The sequence below is a fragment of the Megalobrama amblycephala genome, linkage group LG5 (genome assembly GCF_018812025.1).
Source record: "Megalobrama amblycephala isolate DHTTF-2021 linkage group LG5, ASM1881202v1, whole genome shotgun sequence".
In the NCBI taxonomy this organism is placed as follows: domain Eukaryota; kingdom Metazoa; phylum Chordata; class Actinopteri; order Cypriniformes; family Xenocyprididae; genus Megalobrama; species Megalobrama amblycephala.
Genome location: NC_063048.1, coordinates 37,605,093 through 37,631,040, shown reverse-complemented (window position 1 = coordinate 37,631,040; position 25,948 = coordinate 37,605,093). Strand labels below are relative to the sequence as shown.

At 36.6% G+C, this 25,948-nt stretch overlaps 1 protein-coding gene and 1 long non-coding RNA gene across 4 annotated transcripts; one reads left to right on the top strand and one right to left on the bottom strand.

Annotated features, from left to right (window-relative positions):
• Window positions 1-6,110: 6,110 nt before the first annotated feature.
• Window positions 6,111-24,539, bottom strand: kcnk10b (potassium channel, subfamily K, member 10b). Of its 2 annotated transcripts, none has more exons than XM_048192186.1 (7): window positions 23,603-24,539; window positions 19,875-20,284; window positions 12,141-12,258; window positions 10,097-10,257; window positions 9,804-9,996; window positions 9,323-9,465; window positions 6,111-7,237 (listed from the first exon to the last, which is right to left on the bottom strand). In XM_048192186.1, exons 1-7 carry the CDS (start codon window positions 23,655-23,657, stop codon window positions 6,602-6,604), a joined length of 1,716 nt encoding a protein of 571 aa, XP_048048143.1. In that variant the 5' UTR covers window positions 23,658-24,539; the 3' UTR covers window positions 6,111-6,601. The 2 variants fall into 2 exon arrangements, with proteins under 2 accessions (XP_048048143.1, XP_048048144.1); XM_048192187.1 differs by having other exon boundaries at window positions 24,170-24,538.
• Window positions 9,443-14,202, top strand: LOC125269288. Of its 2 annotated transcripts, none has more exons than XR_007185069.1 (3): window positions 9,443-9,955; window positions 10,121-10,285; window positions 13,125-14,202. It is a non-coding gene; the product is annotated as an uncharacterized LOC125269288 (long non-coding RNA). The 2 variants fall into 2 exon arrangements; XR_007185068.1 differs by lacking the exon at window positions 9,443-9,955 and having other exon boundaries at window positions 10,093-10,285; window positions 13,125-13,259; window positions 13,350-14,202.
• Window positions 24,540-25,948: the final 1,409 nt, after the last annotated feature.

Sequence of the window (25,948 nt, the reverse complement as noted above, 5' to 3'; positions counted from 1 at the left end):
TAACTTCTGCATACATTAATTGATTTTGATGAAACTTCGGCTTAGTCTTCGTTGTACAAGGCTGATCACATGGATGTGACTATTGTGATTCAAAGTCATAGCGCCACCAACTGGAAGCAGAAAATGTGTCACTTTCAGCATACATTGAGATCACCCTCTTATTTTTACCTGATTTGCTTCAAAATTCATCAGAATAATGTTAAAACTTGGCACATGTAATCCTTTGAAAATGGGCAGGGAGGAGGGGCTCTATAGTGGCACCTTGTAGTGCAGTAAATGTGGAGTGAATTTGACATAGTCCTTTGATGTTTAACCGTTTTAAGTGCCTATTGCCCGCTGTGCACAGTTGCCCTGAAGCCACCGGGGTGGCGGTGCCACCGGGCTTGGGCCCGCCATCGCTGCTCGCAGCTATATTATTGGTTATTATATTGGTTGGAAATTCATTTTTCCGGACATTCTTTCTCATAACAAAGCAATGATTCTACACATAATTTTAAGACTATTTTGCACTATGTTGATATATGATGTTATAAAATCAAGCCAGAATAAAAAAATATATACATTTATTACAGTTTAAGATATTTTAATCACAAATGAAATGGCTGTATTGGCCTTTGGCCTTTTGATACTTCAAAATTGTGCGCAAAAGTTAAACAGATTTTTGTAGATTAATTTCACTGCTCTAGGTATAAAACACTTTTATACTTGATCAGACTTACATTTTTGCCTCACACAAAATCACACAAATTCACATGGAATGAGGGACTTGAGCCATATCTGACGTGACACAATTAGAGGTCAAATCATGTGACCAATCCATCACTATTAATCACTTATAGTAAAGGTTACTTCAGCCTTGAACACTTTAACCTTCTTCCTCTTTCATTATACAGTTGATGGCTGTTCCCCGATACTGCTGACATGAGTCATTTTTTCACGAAACCATGCTTTTGAGAAAACCACACATGCTTGACCTCAGATCTGTGCAAGTTGGCAACTAAATGCGTCACAAATTTACTGAAATGCAGAGAAACCATCATCATCATACATCAGCATTATTGTTTGTGTAGAGAGGCATCTCACCTGGAGATCACAGAAGAACATCAACGCTCCCTACAAAGACTAATTTCCTTCCTCGCTCTCTTTTTCTTCACACTCGAGGCTGTATATTCACAGGTTTGATGCATCTTGTTTGCAACACTGCATTAATTTGATCAGTAAATGCTGTGAAAATGTTCCAGACAGTGCAGGTCGTGTTAGTAGAAATTGGTAGGTGATTGCTAGAGTCTGCCAATTTAAAAGAGCCCACATTCAAGATGAAATGTTTTGGTTCTTAGTAGAGCTGCATGATTAATTGTTAAAAGATCTTCATGTCGATTAAAACTCGATCTCGAATTATCGTTGGCACTGCTGCTGACCCAGAGAAAGCAGTCTTTTCAACCACACAGTTTCATTATTTCTGTGTTACAAATATTCAAATTATCACAGAAGCACTGGTATAAAGGTTTACAGTTCGGATATAAACACTAATATCTACTGAGAATAGAGCAAATCCTTTTGAAAGTAACTTGATGCTTCAAATAAAACTTGTATCAATTACATCATTACGCCAGTAGGTGGTGACAAGTGACTTAAAAATGCATGTAGCTGAATCATTCATTCAAGAGATTCGTTCAAAAACACTGATTCATCCAGTAATGAAACAAGTCCTTATGAGTGAGTCATTGAATCATTCATTCAACCTGATTTTTAAAATAATTTAATAATTAAACATTTTAAATAGACTGCAGCTATTAACATTTTGTCAGATTACATGTTATTTTGTTTAGTTGTCTCTTGTCTGTTCAGGGTCGTGGGAGAATCATAATCTCTATTTGAAACAAAAGAAAATTGATTCTCAATTAATCCAGAATCGTGCAGCTCTAGTTTTTAGACATTGATTTTGTATACCTTCACTCAAGTCTAAGTATAAATCAAACATGTTTTTTCCGCACCTTGAAATGAAAGTAAGTCAAACCACACTTCTCCTCAGAAAGAGGATGTTTTGTATGATTTGTGGTGTGGTTCAAATTTTCAGCACAAATGAGGAGAAGAGTTTAATACTAATTAGTGATTTTGAAAGAAGTATGAACAATACTACTAATAATGACTGATTTGATATTACTGACTCATTTTAATACACTCAACAAATATTTTAAGATTTATGTATTTGAATTGCATATAAAATTTCCATCCATTTGAAGTTCACTATTTTACCATAAACATAATGTGATGCATATGTGTCAGTTATGCATAAACGAAAGCGGTTTCTGCAAAAACTACTAATACTAATAAACTGACCGTTTTAAATTTGTAGCAACCAGGTTTATATATTAATCACAGATAAATCCAATTTCTTTCAATCTCATATATTTCCACAGCTATAGCCATACTTTGATGTGCATGCTTTTTTTAATACAGTGTTTTCATAATTTATGCTGATAAATTATGCATTGTTTTTATTTGAGTGCAGGAGTCTTACCTGTTTCTTACCAAAGTCCCTTTAAGACAAGTCATTTCACTCGGCGGCCATCTTTGAAACGCCTCTCGGGCATCCTGGGCATCATGCAATCTCTTTGAATGGGGAAACATCAAATTCTCCAAAACTGTTCGCCAACCTTACGATTAAATTTCATATTTGAAATCACCAATGAAATCTAACAACAAACGGCTCATAAATTTAGTTTCTAAACGCTCGAATCATGACAAAAAAAAAAATTTCAGGCTGGATCAAGCTAATGCGCATGCGCAGACCTAAATGCGCGTCTCTTCGGAGGCGCGAGTCTGACTGTTTCTATAGAAACCGGTCTGCTGAAGTGACGCGATGACTTTACCAGTCGGCGATTGGCTCTTATTTAGAAGGCGGGACTTATTCCGCCATATTGCGCGTTACACTTTCTCCCATTCAAAACAATACGAGTGACACGTCTTGTGTTATTCTATAGTCTTTGTTCTTACCCATTTCATGTATGTATAACTGACTAATATGTATAACATTAGGTTTATTAATTTATGTTAAAACTGTGCAGTCCAAATGGGTGGATTTTATATGCAATTCAAATATGTGAATCTTACATTTAGGCCTTTTAATTTAGTGCATTATATTTTGATTGGTTTAATCTTTTTTATTTCTGCATGTTATGTAATTGAATATGACTTGAGCAGTTCTACCACAGTTCATGAACTCAATGCCCTTTCATGAAGATCCCCTGAGGTTTTACGAACCCCCGTTGGGAAACTCTGCTATAAAGTGTGAAAACTCTCTCAGAGTAATGAGTTTGTGTTATGTCATGTAGGATCTTTGACACATTGATGTGTTTTATTTGCAGTTTCCAGGTTTTACTCCTGACTTTCCAACTTTTTGAGTAGAATGAAACCAGGCGAAATCAGGATTTGGATCATCAGTAAGTGCAACAAAGCCAAAGCCACATTTCATGATTTATTTTTGCAAAGGCACTCATTACATTTGATGTAATGTTTGCACAACCATTAATGTGATAACCATGACATCAGAGACCATGACTATGATTATCGTAATGTTTTTGAGATGTTCACTCCAGCTCACATCACTGTGACGTTTACATCAGCATTACATGATCAACACCATTATTGCATGCTGTCTTAACTCAAATGTACATTTTGTTTGTGTGTGTGTGTGTTTGCATTTAGTATTGTGTATCAATGTAATGGGTCAATAATGTTTTACATCCAAACTTGTCTTTTTGAACAAAGTTATGTTGGAAGACACTGTTCTGTGGGCATAAAATCAATGTGAACTTGTATCAGGTGATTATATAATGTTTTATGGCAATAATGGGATAATTGTGGCTTTATGTGATTTACAGCAGCCCCCAAAAGTATTTGGACATTGTCTTAAATGCAACAGTATCTTTTTTGTTCACTAATGTCCCTTTTTCTTTATTTTTGCTCTTTTAATCAATACTGTTTAGTCTATTGTTTAATCATTTAAAACTTCTTTTTATCAGATGTTTTGCTTGTAAAGTGTGTTTGTTCATCTTTCTTTACAGTTAATGAATCTTGCTGTGATATAGATTATTATTTAATGCACATTTTAAGTGTCCAGGCACTTTTTGGGGTCACTGTCTATGAAGATGCCATATGTTCAAAATGTTTTAATAACTCAAGTAAAACTGGTTTCACTCTTGTTGATTTGTTGTCATCAATATGGCTTTGACTCCAGTCATTTTATCACCAAAGAGGGGATTGATATGTTTGTAGAGTTCAGTGTGAGTGAAGCATTTAACAGAGAGACAGGATATGAAGTCACTGTTGTGTAGAAACTGGCATCACAATCAAAAGTTATTGAGAACGTCTCTTAATTTGTGTTCAATTAGTTAGTGTTTCACAAAAGTTCATGATTTGAATCCTCGTAGATGACAGATTCATCTGAGCAGCAGAAGATATTCATGCAGGTTTTTCTTTCTGAAGACATCACGATTTACAGCATAAAAGGCTTTCGGTGATCCATGATCCACCTATGAAAACAGCAAAAGCCTTTCAAAAAGTCTCTGTTGACTGTCCTGTGAAGAGTCAATGTTGTATAAATAATTTATTTTAAAGGTATAGGTCATCCAAAAACAAAAATTCTGACATCATTTACTCAACCACATGTCGCTTCAAACCCGTTTGAGTTTCTTTTTCCGTGTAACAAAAAGAAAGCTAATTTCTGTGGAAGCTTGTTTCCGCCACTAAATAAAAAAAATAAAAAGGTAAATGCGACTTTTTATCCCACTATTGTGAGTTTGCATCTCACAAGTCAGAATTGCGAGTTATAAAGTTGCAATTCTGACTTCATATCTCGCAATTCTGACTTTCTCACAATTCTGACTTTATAACTCGCAATTCTGACTTTATTTCTCGCAATTCGAACTTTATATTTCGCAATTCTGACTTTATAACTCGCAATTCTGACTTTATATCTCGTAATTCTGACTTTATATCTCGTAATTCCGACTTTATATCTCGTAATTCCGACTTTATTTCTCGTAATTCCGACTTTATTTCTTGTAATTCTGACTTTATATCTCGCAATTCTGACTTTATTTCTCGCAATTCTGACTTTATTTCTCGTAATTCGGACTTTATTTCTCATAATTCTGACTTTATATCTCGTAATTCTGACTTTATATCTCGTAATTCCGACTTTATTTCTCGTAATTCCGACTTTATTTTGCATAATTCCGACTTTATATCTCGCAATTCTGACTTTATTTCTCGCAATTCCGACTTTATTTCTCGTAATTCTGACTTTATTTCTCATAATTCTGACTTTATATCTCGTAATTCTGACTTTATTTCTCGTAATCCTGACTTTATTTCTCATAATTCTGACTTTATTTCTCGCAATTCTGACTTTATATTTCGCAATTCTGACTTTATTTCTCACGATTCTGACTTTATATCTCGTAATTCCGACTTTATTTCTCGTAATCCTGACTTTATTTCTCATAATTCTGACTTTATATCTTGTAATTCTGACTTTATTTCTCATAATTCTGACTTTATATTTCGCAATTCTGACTTTATTTCTCATAATTCTGACTTTATATCTCGTAATTCTGACTTTATTTCTCGTAATCCTGACTTTATTTCTCATAATTCTGACTTTATATCTTGTAATTCTGACTTTATTTCTCGTAATTCTGACTTTATTTCTCGTAATTCTGACTTTATATCTCGTAATTCTGACTTTATATCTCGCAATTCTGACTTTATATCTTGCAATTCTGACTTTATAACTCGCAATTCTGACTTTATATCTCGTAATTCTGACTTTGTATCTCGTAATTCCGACTTTATTTCTCGTAATTCTGACTTCATTTCGCGTAATTTCGACTTTATATCTCGCAATTCTGACTTTATTTCTGGCAATTCTGACTTTATTTCTCGTAATTCTGACTTTATTTCGTGTAATTCTGACTTTATTTCTCATAATTCTGACTTTATATCTCATAATTCTGACTTTATATTTTGTAACTCTGACTTTAAAACACGCAATTCTGACTTTATATCTTGCAATTCTGAGAAAAAAGTCAGAATTGTGAGATATAAACTCGCAGTTACCTTTTTATTTCATTTTTATTTCATGGCAGAAACAAGCTTCCATAAATTTCTGACTAAAGCCGATAGATTGCAGTATGTCCAGAGAGCTCTTTTTCATATTAATGATAATATGAAATAATTAATTGTAAGCTCCAAAAGAAAAAAAAAACTTTATGGCACATGAGTTATATAGACTACTTTTATGGTGTTTTTTTGTCATTTTTGGAGCTCCATTGAAAAAAGAAAGTCAGGAATGTTTGGAACAACATGCGGGTGAGTAAACAATGACAGAATGTCCACATTTTTGGTGAACTGTCCCTATAAAGTGATGTCAGTCTGTATTCCTTGAGCTCTTATCACATTTTTGGCAACTTGTCATTTGTCACAGTGAAAATCAACTGCGGTTCTTCGTTACGAGTCGAGCCGCAGCTTACAAAACAGAAAGGCACATGTTCTGACATCAGTCAGTTGCCTTCCCGTGCATGTTGTCATTGTCTGCCTACGGTTGATGTTCTTTCTGCTCGAGTCTTTTATTTCGCTCTTGTTCTTTGACCTGGGCCGGTGCGAAACCATTCTGCTGTTTGGGATCCTCAGAATAGTGAGGCAGACACGTGAAGCTGGTGTTCGCCTCCTTCGCCATTTTCTCTTCCTCCACTTCTTCCTCCTCCTCATCCTCTCTTCTCTCCTCTCCCAGTGTGACGTTGCTGCTGTTACTGTCACCTACATTGTTTGCATCCTCTGGGATGTTCCTGCAGACATCTTTACTCCTGTTGCGTTTGGCCAGTTTGGTGAGCGAACCGAAGCGGTTGAGGAAGTTTTCCTCGGAGGACGCCTCCTGTCCGCCACACTCCGCCTTCAGTCGCAGGTTGTTCAGTTTAGTGTTGATGCTCTCCTGCGAGGACGTCTTAAAGCGCCCGACATCCAGACTGGCAAAGACAGCCCGTTTTTCAGGCGACAGCATGTCCAGTGAATGCGCGCGCTGCTCCAGACCCAGACGTCTGCGCTCCATGCTGCGGATGGTGGCCGCCCGCTGAAGTTTGTCGTGGATCTCGCCGCTGAGGCGCCGCCGTGTCTCACGTAACTCCGCTCGAACGTTTGCCTTCCATTCTGCCGCATGGGCCTTAAACTCTCCGACCTGTGATGGATGAGAGACAGCACTGTGAGCATGACGTTTACAAATGATTCAGTAATGTGCTTAATGTGGGCTTAAAAAGGGAGAACGTATCACATTTCTTAAAGTCAGTGTAGAACAGCATTTATCATAAAAAATAAGTCAACATAAAACCGCATTTGCCATAAATGTTACCATTTAAACCCAATGTGCAACAGAATTTGCCCATTTAAATCCAAAGTAAAACAGCATTTCTGTCATTTACAGTCAAAATGTTATCAATTACAGTCAACATAAAACCATATTTGCTGTACATTTTACCATTTAAAGCGATTGGGCTGTTTTAACCCAGCGATTGGGCTGTTTTTACCCAGCGGTTGGGTTGTTTTAACCCAGTGATTGGGCTGTTTTAACCCAGCGGTTGGGTTGTTTTAACCCAGCGAATGGGCTGTTTATAATTTAAAGTTATGTAATGCAGCATTTGCTAAATTGCTACAAATTTTATCATTTAAAGTCAATGTAAAACATCATTTGCTACAAATTTTACAATTTAAAGCCATGTAAAACAGCATTTACCACTTTAAGTCAACGTAAAATAGCATTTGCAACAAATTTACCTTTTATATCCAACATAAAATAGAATTTACCATTTAAAGTCAATGTATAAAAGCATTTGCAACAAATTTTACCATGCAAAGAAATGTAAAGCAGCATTACAACTAATTTTACCATTTAATGTCAACGTAAAACATAATTTGCTATAAATTTTACCATTTAAAGCCAAGGTAAAACAGCATTCACACTTTAAGTCAACATAAAACAGCATTTGCCATAAATGTTACCATTTAAACCCAATGTGCAACAGAATTTGCCCATTTAAAGCCAAAGTAAAACAGCATTTCTGTCATTTAAAGTCAAAATGTTATCAATTAAAGTCAACATAAAACCATATTTGCTATACATTTTACCATTTAAAGCGATTGGGCTGTTTTAACCCAGCGATTGGGCTGTTTTTACCCAGCGGTTGGGTTGTTTTAACCCAGTGATTGGGCTGTTTTAACCCAGCGGTTGGGTTGTTTTAACCCAGCGAATGGGCTGTTTATAATTTAAAGTTATGTAATGCAGCATTTGCTAAATTGCTACAAATTTTATCATTTAAAGTCAATGTAAAACATCATTTGCTACAAATTTTACAATTTAAAGCCATGTAAAACAGCATTTACCACTTTAAGTCAACGTAAAATAGCATTTGCAACAAATTTACCTTTTATATCCAACATAAAATAGAATTTACCATTTAAAGTCAATGTATAAAAGCATTTGCAACAAATTTTACCATGCAAAGAAATGTAAAGCAGCATTACAACTAATTTTACCATTTAATGTCAACGTAAAACATAATTTGCTATAAATTTTACCATTTAAAGCCAAGGTAAAACAGCATTCACACTTTAAGTCAACATAAAACAGCATTTGCAACAAATGTTACTTTTTAAAGCCAATATAAAACAGAATTTACCATATAAAGTCAATGTAAAACAGCATTTGCTATAAATTGTACCATTTAAAGTCAATGTATAACAGCATTTGCCATTAGTTTTTTCATTCAAAACTATTTTTCATAATATGATGTATTTCAGAGTGAAACTATTTTTCTTTTTAACTGCAGTTGGGTTTGATATTATCATAATGAATTGCTGTGATGGTGTAAAGTGTTTCATATCTGAATATCAGTCGGCTCTGAATGGAAGCTGAAGGTCAAGTTCACCCTCCACAGCATCTCCAAGTATCCCAATGGTGACACTTCTTTATCAGATTTATCATTATTTCACATTATTGAAACAACCTTATTATATTAACATTAATCATCATTGAAATGCTGTGCTATTGACAAGAAAGACTGCATTACCAGCAGCAGCCAAATCAATTACTAATTGGTTAGCATTAACAAAATGTCTACATACCCTAATTATTGTCAGCTGTAAATGAAAGACCAGGAATGTGTAGAAAAAAAGTAAATAAGACTTTGATGCAGTGTAATAATGCTTTATTGGACATCATTCTACTATGATGTTCAATCAAAACTCATTTTAGTTTGCCATAACATACCTCCTCTTTTGTTTTCTTGGACAGAACCCTGAGCCAGTCTCCAATCATGCTGAGAACCGCTGCGAAATACGCCAGACCCACCAAAATCCAGAACCAGACCAGAGGCTTGTACCATTTCATGTATTCTATTTTGCGATCTCCACCTATAAAATACAGCATTTTTATTACATTTTGTCTTATACTGCATGTAAACAATCACAAAAGGCTGAAAGATCAAGATCTGAACATAGTTTAAAGACACAAAATTGCAGGAAAAATATTTTGAGAAGCTGTCAGGTGAGATATGACACTAAAATGTATTCATTTGGCAGATGCTTTTATCCAAATCAATTGCAAATACAGTGCATTTAATATGAGTATGTGAGTTCACTAGGAATCAAATCAATGATTTCAGTGTCTATAGAACAATACTCTACAAGTTGAACTACTCTTGAGTTTACTAGGTAAAAAAGATGTGAAATGTCCCCATCGGTGTACATACCTGCTACATAATCTCCAATGCCGACAGTGGTGAGAGTGATGACGACAAAGTAAATGGCTTCTAAAGTACTCCATCCCTCGATGTGTTTGAAAATCACCGCTGGGATGGTGACAAAAATGATGCAGCCAGCGATGATGAAGAGTATGGTGGAGGTGACGCGGATTTTGGTCTGACTGATTTGCTTGTGCTTTTGCTGTAAATGATGGCAGAATAAATGTATTTATGTATTTATTTAACCAATAAGCAATTGAAAATCCTAGAAAGTAAGTAAGTAAGTAAGTAAGTCGACTCACCCTGAAAACTTTTTCCACCTTCAGGATGCTCTTTATAAACATGGTCCCGAGTTGATCACCGATCCCGGCCAACAGGAAGCCAAACAGAGGGATGCCAAATATGGCGTAAAGGATGCAGAAAATCTTTCCGCCTTCAGTGCTGGGAGCGATGTTTCCATATCCTGCAGATGTGGGCGGAGATGACAAGAGGTTATTTAATGGTTCTGATGCAAACCGCTCTAGCTGACCCCCTCCATTAAACTGCATTCACAGATACACAGAGAGACAATTGGTGGGTTTCATCGAGGGAACATGGCAGTAATTATCAATTGCTGAACAAAAGGGAAGTTAAGACAAGGAGAAACTAAACACGTTTTCAGTGAGAGAGGAGATCTGTGCAGAAAGTTGCATGAAGGTCTGTGCAGTTCCCATTTTTAAAGTTCCCATTTTTATGAGAAATCTGTGTGCATTATTGGCCAAGTTGTTAAAAGTAAATAATTGCATGTAAATAAGATATGTAAACCAGGCAGATTTTGATAAAGTTTTTGAATTTTGAAATTTGAAGTTGTTGCTAGACTTTAAAAAATGCTGGGTTAAAAACAACCCAAGCTGGGTTGAAAATGGATGATAAACCCAGTGATTGGGATGTTTTAACCCAGCGGTTGGGTTGTTTTAACCCAGCAAATGGGCTGTTTTAACCTAGCGGTTGGGTTGTTTTAACCTAGCGGTTGGGTTGTTTTAACCCAGCGATTGGGCTGTTTTAACCCAGCGGTTGGGTTGTTTTAACCCAGCGATTGGGCTGTTTTAACCCAGCGAATGGGCTGTTTTAACCCAGCGAATGGGCTGTTTTAACCCAGCGGTTGGGTTGTTTTAACCCAGCGAATGGGCTGTTTTAACCCAGAGATTGGGCTGTTTTAACCCAGCGGTTGGGTTGTTTTAACCCAGCGATTGGGCTGTTTTAACCCAGCGGTTGGGTTGTTTTAACCCAGCAATTGGGCTGTTTTAACCCAGCGAATGGGCTGTTTTAACCCAGCGGTTGGGTTGTTTTAACCCAGCAGTTGGGTTGTTTTAACCCAGCGATCGGGCTGTTTTAACCCAGCGATTGGGCTGTTTTAACCCAGCGGTTGGGTTGTTTTAACCCAGCGATTGGGCTGTTTTAACCCAGCGGTTGGGTTGTTTTAACCCAGCGATTGGGCTGTTTTAACCCAGCGGTTGGGTTGTTTTAACCCAGCGGTTGGGTTGTTCCAACCCAGCGATTGGGCTGTTTTAACCAAGCGGTTGGGTTGTTTTAACCTGATTGGGTTGTTTTAACCCAGCAAATGGGCTGTTTAACCCAGCAATTGGGTTGTTTTAGCACAGCAATTGGGCTGTTTTAACTCAGCGGTTGGGTTAAATGTTTGCCCAATGTGCTGGTCAGTTTTATTCAACCCAACTATGTCTGGCTTAAAATGAACCCAAAATAGGTTGGAAATTAAAATCAGACACATAATTCCTAGAGGAAATAATAATAATCAAAAGGTGAACATTCATTAATAAGCAATTTAATAAATGTTTATTATTTAATTATTATTTATTACAATGATTAATAAATGTTAATTTTGGGTTCATTTTAAGCAAGCAATATAGTAATTTTTAAACAATAGTTGGGTTAAATAAAACTACCCAGCAGATTGAGTAAACATTTAACCTAACCGCTGGGTTTGTCCATTTTCAACCTAACTTGGGTTGTTTTTAACCCAGCATTTTTAGAGTGTAGCAGTGTTAATTTAGTATTATAGTTTTTATTAATATTTTGAATTTTTTGTAATATTTTTATATTTAAGTTTTTAGTAAAGTTATGTGCTTTTTTCCTTTTTTTTTTTTTTTTATTTTTTTTTTATGATATTTACTATTTAGGTTTATTTTACTTTTATTCTTGTTTTGGTTTTTATTTATTTTCAGTAAGTAGTTTTATTTTAGTACTTCAACTTGCATGTATTTCAGTTACTTGGCAATGCAACATTTAGGCACTCTGGATAGTTTACAGTGCGTTACTGCACACGTTTTAAAGTTTGGCTTATTTTACCTATGGTGGTGATGACGGTTCCAGCGAAGAAGAAAGCGCTGCCGAGATCCCAGTGGCTTGAGTTATTGGACGTGTCTCCAATGGGACTCACTCCAGCGCTGACCGCGTCTACTGCATGCTGGGAAAAGATGCACATGCAGAAAAGGACATAAAATGGCAATTTTTGAAGCACTACTATTAGAACAGAAAGTCAAACTACTCATTTCTGGGAGTCTAATTTGTACTAGACGCACAGAATTGTGTGCAAGATGCAGATCATTTTCTGAATATTAAATGATTGTTTTGGTATTTTTCTTGGTAATGCCATCTAATAATATTAGCAATTCATTTTAAAAAGCCATCTCCTCCAATCACCTTTCACACTACTAATTTCTTAGATAATAATTTACAAAAATGTGCCTGAGGATGTAAAGCCCCTGCTTTTTCTGAAAAACCTGCATTGAAAATCAATCGGCTCCGTCTGTCAGTAATCTGATCAGGTTATGTGTCTCTACTCAAACTATTGAAGGAACAGTATAAATGGATTATGCTGCGTAAATTTAGTCAGTATATCGGTAAGTCCTGAGCAGACTGTGGCCATGTTGTCTTTATGATTTCCACCCAAATCTTGCTTTTCTTAAAGCAGTACAAGATATTTTTGTACCCAGACAAAAACAGGGATGTTTTTAACAGAAATGTAGAAGAGTAAAAATTAAGTCAGCAATTGAGCCATATAAACCACACTCTTAAAAGTAAAGCTTCTTTATTGGCATCGATGGTTACATGAAGAATTTTTTGAGTGAAAAAAAGGTCCTTTAGGGTTTTAAAATGTTATTTACACAGAGAAAAAAAATGGTTATGTTAAAAACTGTTCTTTGGGGAACCAATGACTCTTCTATGGCTTACACTTAAAAGTGTAGCAGAGAGAAAAAAAAACACAACAAAACAACATGCTGTCAGCAAGAAACCCATTTTCTCTGAGTAATATTTCTTCTGCTCCGGTAGGACTCGCCAAATGTGTCCTGGTGGGAAGATTTTTGAGTCAGTCCTGCTCACAGCCAAGAACAACAACACCGACAACAGCCAGCTGGTCTCGCATGACAGGACGGAGACATGTCAACATGACTGGCATCTATTCTGGTGAGATTTAATGTGAGTTTAAAGACACTTTTTCAAGCTGAATCTGCAGCATAAAGATGCTTTACATGCCCGATAAAATGTTTGTTTCAGAGCCACATGGATGAGTTTGTTGGGTTGATATTGCATTGGAAAGAAAATGTCTATAAGGTCTCAATCGTTGGTCCTACAGCAGGATTAAATGGAGAGTCTCCTCCTTATCGGATGGTTCTCCTGAGAAAAACACCCCATTAATCTCAACTTCAGAAGAGATCTCTCTTCAAATCAGACATTAACCTTATAAAGCCTACTGTATTATATTTGATACACACATTTCTAAGGGCTGTAAATGATCAACATGATCAAAACTTTGCTGAAAAGTCAATCTCCTACAGTCCTTCTGTCGATTGATAGTTGATGCTTTTTTAGCAAGTGAAAGACCTTTTTAGTGTACAAACGTCCAATTTACGTGTCTTTTTTTAGCTCTGAAATCTTTACTGATTTTACTGAAGTAAATGTAAGAATAATTTTTATATTGTTAGTAATATTTCAAGATAAACACTTACTGGATAAAGCAACTTAAGTTTACTTGATTATCCATCATTTTATTGTAAAACCATGTTCAAATGTGAGTATAAAAAATATGAATTTTGAGGAAGGTTTATTTGTTCATCTCTCAATCATTGCATTATATGTTTTAAATCTAAAACTAAGCATTTAAATATCATCTTACTAAGACATATTATTGACAGATAGAGTGACGATTGATATTTATATGCATTTTATGTAAGTATCTGCTATATTTGTATATTACAGTACAAGCTTTCAGAATTTCATCTTACTTTTTGTCCATATAAATATCAGCATCTGCACCAAATTGCTCATTTTGGGCCTCATTTTGGCCTTTTTTCCTCCATATCATATCATATCATATGAATGCCTGATGCCTATGCAAAATAACACAAACGCAAACCTTTCTTTTTAGATCTTGTCTAAAGGTTCATTAAACTGTTCCATTTCAAAAAAACAATTTTGCTGACTATTATTTCAAGAGGTCTCGTTTGTGATTTTTCTGCTCTGCGGTTAGTTACAGCACATGATCTGTGTGGACGATCAGGACGTCTGAAAGCTCCAGCAGGGCTTTTCTCTCAGGAGATTCTGCCTTTAGTGGGCCAAACAATAAATAATTGATCACCTCAGAGCCTATTCCCTAAACAGCATGTCGAGGGCTCCGTTTCAACTGTCTTGGCTGGAAATGGAGAATTGATTTTTTTTGGCATAAGCTTAATTGCCAAATGTAAAACACATTTCGAGTCACAAAAGATACAAAGAAGAAAGAAATTAAGAAGGATGTAGGCGTATCACTGATATAATCACATGTGGTATTGTCAGGTTTTTTGAGTGAACAGAGTTAACTAGGTCAGACTGTAGAGCGCTCACGTGAGCACAAGGGATGATTTAAACATTTAATGTGATGTGGTCATGTGACAGTGACAGTTTATTCATATTTGTGTGTATATATATATATATATATATATATATATATATATATATATATATATATATATGTAGCAAGTGCTTCCATGCAAATGAGTGTCCAGGGATCTATAATGACAAGGAAGCAGATGGTCACTTACAAAACAGATCACAGTTCAGTGGTTATGGTTGAAATTGAACACTAGCATACTTGCAGCATACTGCATACTTTATGCATACTTTTGGCCAGCAGTGCAGCTTAAATGTCTTAAACAGTAGTATGCCAAACGGTATATAGTTAATTAAAACAAAAAAACATAAAAAAAAACTAACTTTCTTGACTTGAAACGGAAATAATTTTAGTTTTTTTTTTTTGTTTTAGGTAACTATAAACCATTTGGCACACTACTGTTTGAGACATTTAAGCTGCACTGCTGCATATAAAGACTGGCCAACAGTATGCATAAAGTATGCAGTATGCTGCAAGTATGCTAGTGTTCTATTTCAACCATAACCACTGAACTGTGATCTGTTTTGTAAGTGACCATCTGCTTCCTTGTCATTATAGATCCCTGGACACTCATTTGCATGGAAACGCTTGCATCTGCAAGCCTTGAATAACCTTGAGATGAAAGTCTAATTTGAAATGATATTATAATACTCCCTAAAAAGTAATTAATTGTGTTACTTTGTTACTTTTTTCTGGAAAGTAATGTGTAACAGAATAAGCCTCAGGCTGAAGGAAATGCAAATTCACGCCTGTAAAGTAGAGGGCGCCGCTCAAACAACTATAGAGTTACGGTTAGGGTTAGTTACTTATAATTGTGCATAATTTACTGTTATTAATTAATCCTGCAAGTTTCAGAACTGAAAACTCTGAAAAAGCTTTTATTGACACCAGGCCCATCGAACTGATCCTGGAATGTGCCTATCTATGTGAAACCCGCCTCTGCAGAAGAAATCAATGCCTACTTCATTACTGCATCATTAGCCCCGCCCACTGGTGTGTTAGTGAGATGAGGAGAGAAGAGCGATACAGGACTAAAATAACATTAACATAAGCTTTATTTACTTGTATTCGATACATTTCACTGTGGATTCTTTGGTAAATTAATCACATTTCGGACTTTAGACTTTTACGATATGGACTCGACAGTAATGCAACAACATGTCAGTAACTGTGTTCATTCTAATGCCTGATCTGATATTAATGATTCATGTACAGTCAGATGATCTTTGTTTACAAACCCGATTCCAAAAAAGTTGGGACACTGTACAAATTGTGAATAAAAAAGGAATGCAATAATTTACAAATCTCATAAACTTATATTTTATTCACAATAGAATATAGATAACATATCAAATGTTGAAAGTGAGACATTTTGAAATGTCATGCCAAATATTGGCTCATTTTGGATTTCATGAGAGCTACACTTTCCAAAAAAGTTGGGACAGGTAGCAATAAGAGGCCGGAAAAGTTAAATGTACATATAAGGAACAGCTGGAGGACCAATTTGCAACTTATTAGGTCAATTGGCAACATGATTGGGTATAAAAAGAGCCTCTCAGAGTGACAGAGTCTCTCAGAAGTCAAGATGGCCAGAGGATCACCAATTCCCCCAATGCTGCGGCAAAAACTAGTGGAGCAATATCAGAAAGGAGTTTCTCAGAGAAAAATTGCAAAGAGTTTGAAGTTATCATCATCTACAGTGCATAATATCATCCAAAGATTCAGAGAATCTGGAACAATCTCTGTGCGTAAGGGTCAAGGCCGGAAAACCATACTGGATGCCTGTGATCTTCGGGCCCTTAGACGGCACTGCATCACATACAGGAATGCTACTGTAATGGAAATCACAACATGGGCTCAGGAATACTTCCAGAAAACATTGTCGGTGAACACAATCCACCGTGCCATTCTCCGTTGCCGTCTAAAACTCTATAGATCAAAAAAGAAGCCATATCTAAACATGATCCAGAAGCGCAGGCGTTTTCTCTGGGCCAAGGCTCATTTAAAATGAACTGTGGCAAAGTGGAAAACTGTTCTGTGGTCAGACGAATCAAAATTTGAAGGTCTTTTTGGAAAACTGGGACGCCATGTCATCCGGACTAAAGAGGACAAGGACAACCCAAGTTGTTATCAGCGCTCAGTTCAGAAGCCTGCATCTCTGATGGTATGGGGTTGCATGAGTGGCATGGGCAGCTTACACACCTGGAAAGGCACCATCAATGCTGAAAGGTAAATCCAAGTTCTAGAACAACATATGCTCCCATCCAGACGTCGTCTCTTTCAGGGAAGACCTTGCATTTTCCAGCATGACAATGCCAGACCACATACTGCATCAATTACAACATCATGGCTGCGTAGAAGAAGGATCCGGGTACTGAAATGGCCAGCCTGCAGTCCAGATCTTTCACCCATTGAAAACATTTGGCGCATCATAAAGAGGAAGATGCGACAAAGAAGACCTAAGACAGTTGAGCAACTAGAAGCCTGTATTAGACAAGAATGGGACAACATTCCTATTCCTAAACTTGAGCAACTTGTCTCCTCAGTCCCCAGACGTTTGCAGACTGTTATAAAAAGAAGAGGGGATGCCACACAGTGGTAAACATGGCCTTGTCCCAACTTTTTTTAGATGTGTTGATGCCATGAAATTTAAAATCAACTTATTTTTTTCTTAAAATGATACATTTTCTCAGTTAAAACATTTGATATGTCATCTATGTTGTATGCTGAATAAAATATTGAAATTTGAAACTTCAACATCATTGCATTCTGTTTTTATTCACAATTTGTACAGTGTCCCAACTTTGTGTCAGTAAATCAAACCAGTGACTAAACGCTCAACTTCATGTTGTTTCTCTAATTAAAAACGGTGATTAAATTATATAAAGAAAGCGATCAAAGAACGCTCCCTTTACAGTCGCTTGAGCTGTCAATCAAAGTTAATCAGTAACTATACTCCCGCCAAAACTCCCGTTTTATTCAACGAATCTCTAAAAATAGTTACATCATGTGTGCACTGTTAGTTATGATGAAATCATTCGTTAGTGTGCAGAAATTGACGAGATCACTGCTTTCATGAGCTCAACAACATGTCTGTGATCGACTATAATGTTCATCACTGCAACCTTTCATGCCACGATCTAAATATAATGTCATAGATCTAAATTTAATGCTATAATCAACACTTTTCACAATTAATTAAGCTTGAGAGCTGTAATAGTAAAAATGTGCTAAAAGATAGAGTAAAACTTAGCTATTTCAAATAGAAAGATGTCAGCCAATCACAGCAGACACGCCCCTTAAAACAAAACGTTCAAAGCAGAGGGCTAAAATCAGGGTAGCAAAATGCCTTTTATTTCTAAATTATGTCAATTTTTGATGTAAAAAGCATACTAACATTATAAGTGCACCCCAGGAAACATTATAAAACAATAAACAATGCAGTGCATGACCCCTTTAAAATAAAGTGTTACCAGATATTTGTTGTAAATGTAAAAGTAATGCATTACTTTATGAAAAAAAGCAATCTGATTACCTTACTTGGAAATGCGTTACCCCCAACATATGGACACTTTAGTTATTAATATTCACAGTTAAGCTACTAATATGCACCTTTTAGTGGTAATTAAAGTATAAAGGTGTACCTTTTGAAAAGGTACTGCCCCAGTGACAGCATTTGTACCTTTTTTCTGACTGTGTATTAAACATGTCAACATACTATACACATACTAAACTCAACAAAGAGTGTTTTCTCAGCATGTTATATAAAGGATATGTAATATATCTCATCCACCCTTCCAGTAATTCCCTGGTTGGCTGTGTAGGATGTGCTGTGAGAAATCAATGCAAAGCTTTAATTGAAGGCAACTTATTTCCTTTCTATATATGTGAGAAATGTTATGTAACAAACAGTGCTGGTGCTCTATCATGTTCAACACAATTCAGCCTAAAGTGAGTTTCTGCTGGCACGAATCAGAGTTGATAATCCTGTGCGATGCCCAGAGGGATTTCATGTCTGTCTTGGAATGACATTTACTGATCAATTAGAGCTCAGCGCCGGCTGGGGGAAACAGCAGAAGAGATGCTGGCTTCAGGAGCTCATGGGATCGTTGTTGCTGACGCCCAACATAACTGGAAAAGGCTTGTTTTGAGTCTTTAGACATCTTAAGGTTAGAGTATCTCCCAAGAAGCCTTTACAATGAGCTGTTCTTCAAATACCAACCTATTTTGTAATTCTGAATGCTTTCTAAATAGATAAATGTAGTGTTTTTATGTCTCAGCTTTCACAACCAATTAACTTCATATGGGTAAATCTCACGAAAACATATCCAGAGTCATATTTATATGGCCATTGAGCCTTTTTGCATTTTGAAACTGTTTTCATGAGAATTAAGCTTTTTTTTTTTTCCTCAAAATTTTCATTACGGTAATGTTAAAAATGAGCTTTTATTGTTTTATTGTAAAATGTTTTAATACATTATGGTATTATTTGCTATACTGCTATTTTTAAAAAAAAAAAAATATTTTTTTTTGCACACATACATTAATTTATTCACATTAATCACATCTTTTTTTTCATTTTGAATGGATTATCTGTCATTAAAAATAAAAAATATATATATAAAATTATTATTGTTATATATATACTTTTATATAGTGCTGTCAAAATTATAACGTTAACGCATGCGATTATTTTTTTCAATTTAACGCATTAAAAATATTTAATGCAATTAATGCAGCATCCATTTTTTCCGTCAACCTAATATTAAATTTAATTTATAATTTATGCAGTGAAGACTGAAGTGTTTGATAACTTTATTCATTTTCTGTATATTTTCTACCTGTTAGATCAAATATGTAAAATATACTGTCTTTATGTTGTTTAATGTTCTTTATACATTAATTTGGGGATTAAATGTGAAATTATTACTGTACAATATAAAAAAAGTGTTAAAAACTTTAATGGGTTTAGGTGAGATTAATTGTGATTAATTATTTAATTTCTTTTAATCAATTGACAGCACTAATATATATTATACTCAGTTCCTTTATATATATGTATATTAAAATAAATTTGAATTTGAATTTATTTTAGTCTCACAAACATGATCACTCCTCAAATCTCTCTGTCTTCTCCACAGACGTGATCTTACCTTGATGAGGGCCTCGAGCTCAGCTGGAGAAACGCAGGGGTTCCTCTGCAGAAACAGGGCCTTCTCCTGTGTGATGGTGTCCTTCTGGTTACTCTCGAAGGGTTGTTCCAGCGCACGGAACGCCAGACCGCCGCAGACCAGGTATGCCACCACCACCACAAACACGGCCACGACCGTCTTCCACTTCATGACCGAGTGCAGAGCAGAACCGTCCGCTCCAGAGTCCATACCGGTGACCATGCTGGCCGAGCGGGACGAGATGGAGAGGCGCGGGAGAGGACAGTGGCCGTTGGCTTTGACTTCACAGCCCATCGGGTTCTGCATGGTGGCCACGCTGGCCTGGACCAGACTGGACTGCACCGCACCGGACTGAACCTTCTTCGGAGGCACGATGTTTGTCTGAACAGCCACTGAAATAGAAACAGAGAAGATTGAAATTGTGATGAACAAATTTTATTGCTTAGATCTTATTAGATTTAATTGCTTAGAGCTCGAAGCTCAGGAGACCTGAAGGAGGTTGTTGTTTGTTTTTTCCTGAAAATTAAAATACAAACAAATGAGACAAATAGTAATCTAATTTTATGTGGGTGCACGGCAGCTCAAATTATTGCTCTTAGTTCATGTTGAGATCTCTGACTTTTGATTGCAGACTTTGGCATCTTGGCACAAACATTGAGATCTCGCCTGGAATTCTAGAAGAGACGTGTGAGATTAATGGGATTGTTTTTCTTAGAAGAAACATCTGAAAAATTCTCAGTTTCCGTTTAATCTCATAGAAGAAACAGCTGAGATATTGAAGAGAATCTTCTTTATGTTTTTTTTCTTTCCTGTGGAAATTTAGGAAGGACAGATAGATGGACGGACAGACTGATAGACGGACGGACAGACGGATAGACGGCTGGACTGATGGATGGACGGACGGTCAGACAGACAGATGGACAAATAGATGGATAGACAGACTGATAGACAGACAGACAGACGGACGGACGGATAGACGGACGGACTGATGGACGGAAGGTCAGACAGACGGACGGACAAATAGATGGACAGACAGACTGATAGACGAACGGACGGACGGATAGACGGATGGACTGATGTACAGACGGACGGTCAGACAGACGGACGGACAAATAGATGTACAGACAGACAGATGGACGGATAGATGGATGGACTGATAGACGGACGGACAAATAGATGGACGGACAGACTGATAGACAGACGGATGGACAGACAGACTGATAGACGGCCTGACTGATGGATGGACGGACGATCAGACAGACGGATGGACAAATAGATGGACAGGCAGACTGATAGACGAACGGACGGACGGATGGACTGATGGATGGACTGATAGACGGGCGGACAAATAGATGGACGGACAGACTGATAGACAGACGGATGGACAGACAGACTGATAGACGGACGGACGGACAGACGGATAGATGGATGGACAGACAGACTGATAGACGAACGGACGGACGGATAGACGGATGGACTGATGGACAGACGGACGGTCAGACAGACGGACGGACAAATAGATGGACAGACAGACTGATAGACGGATGGATGGACAGACAGACAGATAGATAGATAGATAGATAGATAGATAGATAGATAGATAGATAGATAGATAGATAGATAGATAGATAGATAGATAGATAGATATGATCGATTGATTGATCACCATTTAATCTCATTGCTAGAAGAAATAACTGAGATATTACAGAGAAACTTATTTGTAATTTTTCTTTCCTGTAGGTACAGTATTCATGACACAAACTGGTGCAGAAATATATATTCTTCTTCCCAGGTTGGTGACATCACTAACCCAAAAATGTACATAAACCCCGCCCCCGAGAACACGCAACAAAGGGGGTGTGGCCATGTTGGGCTGCTTTAGAGAAGAGGAAGAGTTGTTGTAGTAGAGTGTTGTTGTCATGCCGTCATTTTACGCCGGACTGCTTCACAAACGAGGGTCAATTCAACACAAAAGATGAACATGACGACACATGGTAGTGGATGAGTTGAATCAACTCCACAGCAACTACATAAATTTATCCACTAACCATTCAGAAACGTCTAAAGGTTGTAACTTCTTCCTGAGTCTCTCCATCAGTGTCGACTCCGGTTTGAACAATGTAAGGCTGAACACCGTTACTGACAATCCTCATTTTGTCTGCGTGAGATTCTCCTGCTTTGTTGTTGTTGAGCTGTTAAAGCTCCGCCCTCTTCTGGAAAGGGGGCGGGAGCAGCAGCTCATTTGCATTTAAAGGGACACACACAAATGGCGTGTTTTTGCTCACACCCAAATAGGGGCAAATTTGACAAGCTATAAAAAATGATCTGTGTGGTATTTTGAGCTGAAACTTCACAGACACATTGTGGGGACACCAGAGACTGATATTACATCTTGTAAAAGGGGCATTATAGGTCCACTTTAAGCAATACACAATGCAGTAAAACATGCAACAAAATAATAAATGCTGAGATATGTGTGGTTCATGCATGATTATAACTCAGGCCATTATTGGCGTTTCTCCTGAGAAGCTTTAACCCAGTCGTCTGGTTAAGCACTCAGAGAGCCATTTCTGGTTATGACTTTACCACAGTAAAGAGATGGTTTCTTGAGATACAATGAATATCAATACATTCATCTCTTTTTCTGAGGTGATTTTGCATGACTAATGTATTGCATTCTTATTGCTTCATGAACAGTGTGAATGCAACACAATACCAAGGTGAGATTCAGACCTTCAGTCAGATGATATCTGCTAGACGAGCACATTAGTTGTGAGATGGATTGTATAATATGATTTGGAGGGTGTCAGAGGGGAGACAAAGCCACGGAGGCGTCCCTCATTGATGCATTCACGTGAGCGCAGCTGTGCGCGCTCACCCCGTTTAAAGATTCAGCGCTGCCTTTGTGGGGGTCAGTGGGCGGGGCCTGTGAGTCAGAATGATGTAATGCTCAAACCACCTCATAATTTATGCAGACCCCGCCCCCTCACCATGATACAGTGTTCCATCAGCCCCTTTGTAAAAATGAAACAGAAAATGATGCAAGTTTGTGTTTTACCCAACACCACATGGATTAAAATTATTGATTCAAACTGAACATGCATGTTTGTTATAATGTCAATGTGTGTTGTGCATATTTCTTACAGTGAGGAATTACCTAATAATCAATAAATGCATTTGGACAATCATAATTTTTGACTTTGAGTGACTCAAGGACACCTATGTCATTACATCTGCTCAGAGATATAAAACCTGTCAGCCCAGCCCACAAAAATCAATATCTAATAAAGTATACAAACAGTTATGGATGTGTCCATGACAATTCCAATGAATAATCCAATTAATATACAGAAGGCAAAGGTCATTTCAGATATTAAAAAACCCTCATTACAGTGATTACAACATCATTTTGAGACTTTTAAAAGACTCAGAGTAGCTAATTATCACTGATTACATGATTGCAAAACAGCTTTTTCCTGGAAAAGCACTTCAGATGTTTCCTCTCAAATCTCAGATGCTCAGTGTTCTTAATCACTATCAATAAACGTACAAATCTGATGCTTATGCAGATACAAAACAGATTATTTTATTAAAAACAACAATCTATCAGACCAAACTGAAATTAAATGTTATTTCTCATTAAAAGAGTGCAACAAAACAGCAGATTTTCTAAAAGCAGAAGTTGACTGCAATAAACTGACCCAACTAACCTTGCTCAGGATCCCAGTTCACCTGTTTCCTTGGATTCTCTAACGGGAATTTCATGATGTCACGTCTTCCCAGAAGGGCTTTCCGTATCAATGTAAAATAAAGCTATCCTAACTATATACACACAAATCAGAGACTACAACAGTCTACATTCTCGCTTCTCTGTGAGTGTTTGTTTCTTTAGGATAAGCAAATGGTTCAAAGCCAAGAGCGCGTAGGTAATGATGATGATGATGCGCGAGCACGCCTTACTCTCTCTCCACTGCCCATCAATGTGAGATCACCCAACCAACCATCGCACTCTCATCTGCTTCATCACCATCAGCTTCCCGCTCACATCACTTCAAGGAAAGCAAACTAAGCGCGAAACATTTGCTGGGAATCATATCGTGAATCTGGGAGCGCCTCGGCATCGCGCGTAAATCACTTTCCTTTGTTTCAGCAGCACCTCATCCTTTGTGTCGTGATTCCCACAGGCTTTTAAGTCACGAAAAAGCTGTTCAGTCATTAATGTTCGTTATCATCATGGAGATGTGATATTGAGATTGACAGATAGAAGTTGTACTCACTGATCATCGCGTTCGCCCGGTGTGTGTATGCGGCTCAGAAGCGGCTGAAGTGCCGGTGCACATGGAGAGCAGGTGCATCTGGAGCTACGGAGGGCTGGACTCACGAGCAGCAAATCAACGATAAGAGTGCATTATGAATTATTTATTTCAAGTGTGAGCTTTATAAAGTTGTTCGCTCCATAAACACCCTCATAATAATGTAAAAACCATTTATTAATTTACCCTATTAATGATACTGTATATTTATTCATTATTTAAATATGACAGTACCCTTTCATGCATGAATTATGACAACCTCAGTCAGGACTTTTCCCCCTGTGTGTTTTCGTGCTCTTAGGGCATGAAAAACTATATCTGAAGTTTTTTTTTTTTTTTTTTTTTTTTTTAACAGTGTGCATTTTTGCTTTAATAGAAGAGATACTGTATTAAACATAATACAATGATAACATTTACATTACATTTACATTTAGTCATTTAGCAGGCGCTTTTATCCAAAAAGCAACACAATAATACTGTGTATTTGACAAACCAATGAATAAAATAATATAAAATCATCTGAAAACTATAAAATATATACAAAAAATATAATACAGCTTCAATTATTGCATTTGTTTTTGTTCATATTTTTTTGTTCCTGTTCAATCAGTAGACAGAGGACTTCATACAAGCTGAACACTGCATGTCTTTGATATCAGAACACGAGGATGTGATTCCATCAACAATTTGGTGGAGGTAACCTTTCACAGACTATGTAGAAAATGCTCACTCACACTCCCTCCAGTCTACCAGAATATGTTGATTTAAACTTATCAGCTGATAATTCTGATTATGTTAAAAAAAGACACATTTCTACCGTAGCTCTCCTCTTTGAGAAAATCTCAGACTGAAATCTATATTGATCTATTGATGTTTTCAGACTATGGAAAAACTAGCGATTAGGTGTTTTCAATCTCATCTAAAATGAGCAGTAGCATAATCAGATTACCTTTTTGATGTTACGAGTAAAGTAACACATTACAAGTAACATGCATTATATAATCAGTTTTTTTTTTGATGTTACGAGTAAAGTAACACGTTACAAGTAACATGCATTGCGTAATCAGAATACTTTTTTGATGTTACGAGTAAAGTAACACATTACAAGTAACATGTATTATGTAATCAGATTACTTTTTTGATGTTACGAGTAAAGTAACACATTATAAGTAACATGCATTACGTAATCAGAATTCTTTTTTGATGTTACGAATAAAGTAACACATTACAAGTAACATGCATTACGTAATCAGAATACTTTTTTGATGTTACGAGTAAAATAACACGTTACAAGTAACATGCATTACGTAATCAGAATACTTTTTGATTTTACGTATAAAGTAACACATTACAAGTAACAAGCATTACGTAATCAGATTACTTTTTTGATGTTACGAGTAAAGTAACACATTACAAGTAACATGCATTATGTAATCAGATTACTTTTTTGATGTTACGAGTAAAGTAACACATTACAAGTAACATGCATTACGTAATCAGAATACTTTTTTGATGTTACGAATAAAGTAACACATTACAAGTAACATGCATTACATAATCAGAATACTTTTTTGATGTTACGAGTAAAGTAACACATTACAAGTAACATGCATTACGTAATCAGAATACTTTTTTGATGTTACGAATAAAGTAACACCTTACAAGTAACATGCATTACGTAATCAGAATACTTTTTTGATGTTACGAGTAAAATAACACGTTACAAGTAACATGCATTACGTA